Source organism: Strongylocentrotus purpuratus, unplaced genomic scaffold (genome assembly GCF_000002235.5).
Source record: "Strongylocentrotus purpuratus isolate Spur 01 unplaced genomic scaffold, Spur_5.0 spur5_scaffold_1, whole genome shotgun sequence".
Taxonomy (NCBI): domain Eukaryota; kingdom Metazoa; phylum Echinodermata; class Echinoidea; order Camarodonta; family Strongylocentrotidae; genus Strongylocentrotus; species Strongylocentrotus purpuratus.
Genome location: NW_022145594.1, coordinates 1,259,972 through 1,266,436, shown reverse-complemented (window position 1 = coordinate 1,266,436; position 6,465 = coordinate 1,259,972). Strand labels below are relative to the sequence as shown.

Sequence of the window (6,465 nt, the reverse complement as noted above, 5' to 3'; positions counted from 1 at the left end):
ATAATTTCTCTTTATGGCGTCATTCAATTCTTCGTAGTGAGCTTCTTGATCAGGTTTCTGAAGATCTTGGTAGGTATGAGGGCCGGTAGGATTACCACGACTCTGAGCATCAGTATTAATATCTTGGTAGGTATGGGGGTTGGTATTCAGGTCTTGGTATGTATGGGCGTCTGTCTGTGACTGATCAAATACAGGGTTCTCATACTGCGGAGACGAATCGGACTCCTTCCCTTCAGACTTAGAAGTTGCTGATTATTACTGAAAGGATGTTATGAAAGCATAGACAAATTGCATTAATGAAATACATGATTATACAAATGATCAAGTCTCAATAGAAAGGTATATAGGAATATGTCAACATGACATGTAAATTGTTTTAGGTTAATTAAATTATCTTTCAAAAGCGCCCTTTTATAGGAATACAATTGTTTGTTTAAATGGTAGATTAACACTTTAAACATGCTTGACCCAACCTTTACACTGTGTTCGATTAATCGTGTTATAAGTGTTAATTATAATGATGTACCTTGCTTCTCCAAACTTTTAATTTTTGATTTAACATTTTTGTTTATAGAGTGCATTAATGAAATCTCACAGTTATACATACGTACCATAGAAATGCAACTGATTATATGTTGCGTTTTAATTACTCTTGGTTACAGGGAAGGGGGTATGGTCCAGTAGAACGATGGATAATGTCAAAGGAGTTGGGAATAATTCGTTAAATATATGACAACTGGTTCAAAGGTAGAGCTTCACATGCTCAAAAGTCTTGGATATAGAGCGTAGACTTGATTTCATGGAAGAATCTCAAAAGAAGAAAAAGTGCACGCCGAAGCATGGAATCTTGATAATCATTTCATTGAAAGAGCGTGTGTTTGCTAAATAGCATTAGCGTTAGAGGTACATTTTATACATATTCGATAATTCTGGATATGAGGGTCAATCTATTTTAGGTCCTACGGGGATCGCCAAAATTAATCAGGCCCCTAAAGAGTAGAAAATATAATGGTGGTGAGTTCGGGGCAAATGTTAAACAAGTGGCACGAAGGCGAAGTAATAATTAAAAGCAAATAAATGGAAATAAATGTAAAGAAATATATACCGTCTGAATAGGATGACGGCTAAAACGATTACCACTAAGATGAAAAGAACGGCCACTGAGCTTCCAGCTGCGATAGCTTTAAAGAAGAATAAAATGAATTTATTTCAGAAAGATTACATAATGGTTAATAGCCTACGAGCAGAGTTAGAAGTGAATTTATTAAGATATATAGAGGTTGGAGGGGGTACTGAATTGGCTCCTAAGGCATAGTCTCTTCTTATTTTACAGCTTCACAGTTATAACTGACTAACAATATCTGATAAATTTAGGTGGTGCAGCGATCTCTTGTGTTACAGTGAGGTCTGCGTCATGAACTTATATATACCTAAACCTCTCTACATGACGTAGCCATATTCAGTTCCAATAGAAATTATTTCCTATTAATACCTGTACTATAGCAACCCGTCTCTAGAAGGACGAAATTCCTAATTAAGACTGAATTTCTGATCGTCTCCATTGTGTTGAGTGGCCTCTATGTACAGATTCACTGCACATTTTATGAACGATTAAATTTGTAATAACTATTTCACATTGTTATGTTTTAAGCATCGAATTGTTATATATATCTTCGGTACAGAGTTTCCTTTAAAATCAAATATTGTCTTCACTGGCGGCCAAAGGATGCACTTATTGGATTATAATGAATTGCTTCACGTATAAATGTTGTATTTATGATTTTCTCAAAATTCCTTTTGAAGCAATTTTTCGTTCAAAGAACTGCATTTTAGGTTTACCATTGTCGCATGGATAATACGGATAGACATAATGAAGATGCTAGTTCTCTAATAATCGCGAGGTTACTCACCTCCAGAAGGTGACGATTTTCCGTTTGGACTTTCTATGATGAAAACGAGGACATTGGAATTACATAATCAAAAGTGATAAATAATAGAAACCAAGATCATTAAATAATAATAAAGAAGTATCGTTAAACCAAAAGCATTAGCGACATGAAACTTTTGATTTCTAAGCTAGACACGCTGCTAGAGCGACTTCCACTGCAGGAACCATTGATACAATGTTTATGATTCTGTGATTTGCGGAGAAGCTTGCGTTGTAAAAGTGAATTTTGTCGTAAGCCTTATCTCTGAAAGACTGACAAACCACGTTTAACTTATAGGTTTAACATAAAAAAAGTCCCTAATTAGCATGTGGGCTAGTGTGGCAAATTAAAGATAACATGGTAAAGAAAGCTGAGAAAATATAGAAGGGCAACTGCTTGATGCCAAGTGCATGATGCTAGTAAAGTAAAATGTAGTTCGGGTGATTGTATTGTTGCAAGAAAAGCCCTGGAAGAAAAATTAAAATTGATAATCATTATGAGCCAAGTACAGTGGTTTAGTCAGCATAGGGTGGAGTCGGTGCACGCCCTTCAATTTAATCTTGAAATACCACTCATATCAATTCAACATGCAGAGGCTCTAAAAAGTATGGCACACGAATGTCGGCTCCCGTACCAAGGTTACAAATGAATTACAAAAGATTACAAAGAATGATAATAAATGCAGTGCATGGTCGCAACTAGCTTTTGGTGGAACCGGCGTTATATAAATCTCTGTCAGGCCTGACCCCTGTACAAAATATGAATTAACACATGAGTTGTATTCTGGTCCCACTTGACTCTCAATCCCAGATTTGAGGGTTCGAATCCCTACACAGCACTAACGTCATTTTTGCAAGACGTTAAACCACAATGCTTCCTTCCACCCGGAGTAAATGGGCCCCTGCAAATAGCTGGGTATGGGGGATTTTAGGGCATGCAGACAAAATAGTAGGCCTGTTAATCCTGATATGGCTTTCCTGGGAGAAATAAGACCACAATTCAAGTATGCAAATGTGTGTTTTCATTCGGTTTTGTTACGACACATTTTGCACACATGTTGTTATTGTTGTGGCAAACCAATCAATCAATCAATCAATCAATGCCTTACCTTCATTGCACGTCGAACCAATGTAGCCTGGTGTACATGTACTGTTGAATGACGATGCATTTATGTCTAAGCAAGTACCTCCATTTATACAGGGGTTGCTGTTACACGGGCTGAACTCTGGGAAGACAAAAGTTATTACGTAGCACAGGATCAGTCAACAAAGTCTTATCATGGATTTTGTTATGCATCCGAGGACATGCAATGAAACGGCTCAAAAGCTACCTTAGCGACAGATTGCAGTATGTGGAATACAAAGAGTCATCATCAGAAAGTAGATATACATGTATCAAATGTGATGTACCACAAGCAGGCGCGTACGCAGGATTTTTTTCGAAGGGGGGGGGGGGGGGTTTAAAATTTGAAAATCGCGCCAAACAAATGAAGGGGTAAGAGCACATTTTTTGTATTTTTTTTGGTCCAGGATTTGATGAACAATTTCGCAACGACTCAGCCAACCGCTGTATAAGCGGCGGGGGGGGGGGGGGGGGGGGGGTGGGGGGCACTTTTTTTGCAACTAGTTTTTTGTCCCGAAAATTTAAAGTTTTGCAGATCGATGTTAGCTCCGCACAATTCTTGATTGTGGGGGGGGGGGGGGGATGATGATAATGATAATACCAATATTGATGATGATAATAATAATAATAATCAAAAACAAAACGATAATATTAATTAAAACGATAATTAATGACGAAATTAATGGAAGCAATTGGAAAAGAAAATTACCAGTAAATTGATATCTGAATTAATGAATTACTGAAAATATTCTTGATATCAATTTAATAAATGATATAAGACCAAAAAGAGAAACATAAAGTTAATATTGAACTCATAACATGTTTTTAGCAAATACTTAAATTAATGAAAACGAAGCATTATTTTACGACAGCATTTTACTAAGTTTAAAAGTGTTTGTACATTATTGGAGTTAAAAAGCTGACCCATTTCAGTGTATTTGGTCTTTCAATAAAATATTTATCGATGAACAACGTGATGTAAATTACAGTAGCTGATGCGCGATGTAAATTACAACTGGCTCTATATTATGCTTACTAGTTTAACACGCATTTTGCATTGACTTTTCTGAGCGGGCTAAAATATTTGTTCATTGGTTTATTGTATAACCATATTGACCGGCAAATTACACACACAATCCTATTGACTTTTCTGAGCGGACTAACTATTGTAATTTTGTTGACTTATCCATCAAACCTTGAGGGCAATAACATTAAAAAATTGCCCTGCTCAGATGTCTGATACGGTTAATAATAATATATATACATTTATTATATCTTACCTTCATCACACGTTGGACCAGTGTAGCTTGAAGGACATGTACATGTGAACGAGATCCGTTCACGGTGCAGGTTCCTCCATTAACACAGGGGTTACTGTTACACGGGCTGCGTGCTGGGAATAGAAAACAGATTTGCAAGAAATATCAAAAACAAGAGGGGACATTGACAACTCTAATCAGTAGCCTCCAGGCTTCATTTTGTTTCAAAGTCTTACAACAATGTTGCATTAGTTTGCATCTAAAATCAAAGTATTAGGCGCGTCAAAAATGTCACTTATTATTTCTATTAGTATTATTATTATATTATTATTAGTCAAGTCTCACAGAGAGGGCTTAAAGCCGTCGTTCGCCTGGTTCCGTTCTTAAAAGCAAACGTATGCTATCCTAACAGTCATGTAAAATAAATCAACAAACCAATCTACCTGCCTTACACACGGGGCTCTGTCACAAATCAGTTTATATGTTCTGAATAGACTACCCTGTATAAATTCAAAGAATAAATGAATATAACATCAAATAAATAAATAAATATCATCTTACTTGTACATGTAAAGTAAGATGAACTCCAATTGCCTGTATGCTGGCAGAAGCTGATTGGTTCATTGTCAGGAATATAACTATCTTGACAGGTGTATAGAGCTATATCTTGATACGCTGATCCTAGTATCGTGGTGGATGCAAGGGCGACCTCTGGTGGGCTTCCCTCACACTCGACAGCTATTCAGGAAAAACAGGAAAGACTTGATAAATATAATGCCATTGTTCACAGTACACGAAGGGATGCTATTTTTTCTCTTGACATCCAAACCTAGGGTTGGTACATTTAACCAAAAAAAAAAATTATCATTAGCTCTAAAATGAGAGTACCTTATTGTAATCCTTCATGAATAACAATGTTATTGACGGTAAAATTGTAGAAAGCTAATTAATTTCAGTATACACGGATTAAACAACCGCATATCTGAAGTGTGATGTTGTCATTACGCAGCATTTAAACCCCTTTTTTGAAGCATGACTACATAAAGAATATTTATGAAATACTGAATATCATCTGAAGACGTTAAATCGGACCTCACATTCGTCTTGGGAAAACAAAAATACGGAATTGTAATTAATTCACTTGACTCTCATTTCATTCGTGAGTGTTCTCAACCCGGCATAAATGTCCTTTGGCAAGACATACATCCACATTTGTCAGTATCAGCCAGGTTAAATAGGCACTGGAAATTGCTGGGGTCATGATAAGTCGAGGGCCTACAGGAGCATGAGGAAGATCTAAAGCAGTTTAATGTTGATGGGGGCTACTCTGTGGGTAAATAAGATCAACTGTTATTTTGTATTCATTAACATAACAATCACTTTACCTTCACACGATGGTCTTTGATGATTCCATGCTCCATTATTCATACACCTTAAAACACTTTCTCCAGATAATGTATAGCCCTCCGACAGTGGAAATGAAGAGTAGCATTGACAGAGTAAGTTGTTCTATCGTCTGGTAAACGATTACCATGAGGTTCACCTGGGTCACCGCAGGCAGGAATTCCTGGAAAATATATAAGACAAAATATTACTGAAACATCCATTCTGATAATTAATTTATCAATTTATTCCATCCATACCTTCATTCACGTGAAGAAAAACAGTAGCAAATATACATGATATATCATAATCTTTAAACAATGCACAATATTTTGATGCTCAAATATTGTCAAATCACCTCAGCTATAATTCCTCCCATCTGTTCAAAGAAGCGTCTAACATAGTCAGTTTGTATTTTTGTACAAGCCCATGACCCTCTAAAAGAAATTCAAAAAGTACATTTCACATTGTCTCACCAATTGACAAAGAGTCTGACCTGGCCAGTAACAAATTAGGTCATTCCATCGGTACTGAAAATCCCCTCTCATTTCCAAACATTCTTCGGCATTCGAACTAGGTTCGTCCTTGTACATTCCTCATAGTTCATTCGAGTTTCTGAAGAAAGAGATGAATGGCAGGATGAATATGTTGTCCTACTATTCGTAAGTAAATTGCTCTGATTTCTACTTCCATTAGAAAGCCTTAATATAACAATACAAGCTTCAAACCTACTCGTAAATGCTGATCTGTATTTGGAAAAGTCAATTCTAGAC

General features: G+C 36.5%; 1 protein-coding gene across 2 annotated transcripts; it reads right to left on the bottom strand.

Moving 5' to 3' along the window:
• Positions 1–326: 326 nt before the first annotated feature.
• On the bottom strand, positions 327–5,777 carry LOC100888288 (sushi, nidogen and EGF-like domain-containing protein 1). 2 transcript variants are annotated; one of them, XR_004062551.1, is made up of 6 exons: positions 5,695–5,777; positions 4,871–5,047; positions 4,331–4,443; positions 3,037–3,153; positions 1,911–1,943; positions 327–1,181 (listed from the first exon to the last, which is right to left on the bottom strand). XR_004062551.1 is itself a non-coding variant. In XM_030977427.1 (5 exons), exons 1-4 carry the CDS (start codon positions 5,735–5,737, stop codon positions 3,121–3,123), a joined length of 366 nt encoding a protein of 121 aa, XP_030833287.1. In that variant the 5' UTR covers positions 5,738–5,771; the 3' UTR covers positions 327–1,181; positions 3,037–3,120. The 2 variants fall into 2 exon arrangements, 1 of the variants encoding a protein (XP_030833287.1); XM_030977427.1 differs by lacking the exon at positions 1,911–1,943 and having other exon boundaries at positions 5,695–5,771.
• Between the last annotated feature and the right edge of the window lie 688 nt (positions 5,778–6,465).

Coding starts and splice junctions, on each gene's coding strand:
- LOC100888288 (XM_030977427.1), bottom strand. CDS start 5,737: ATGAATAATGGAGCATGGAATCATCAAAGACCATCGTGTGAAG. Junction 5,048..5,694: donor TCAAAGACCATCGTGTGAAG/GTAAAGTGATTG, acceptor TTTCCTGAATAG/CTGTCGAGTGTGAGGGAAGC. Junction 4,444..4,870: donor ATCTTACTTTACATGTACAA/GTAAGATGATAT, acceptor TTCTATTCCCAG/CACGCAGCCCGTGTAACAGT.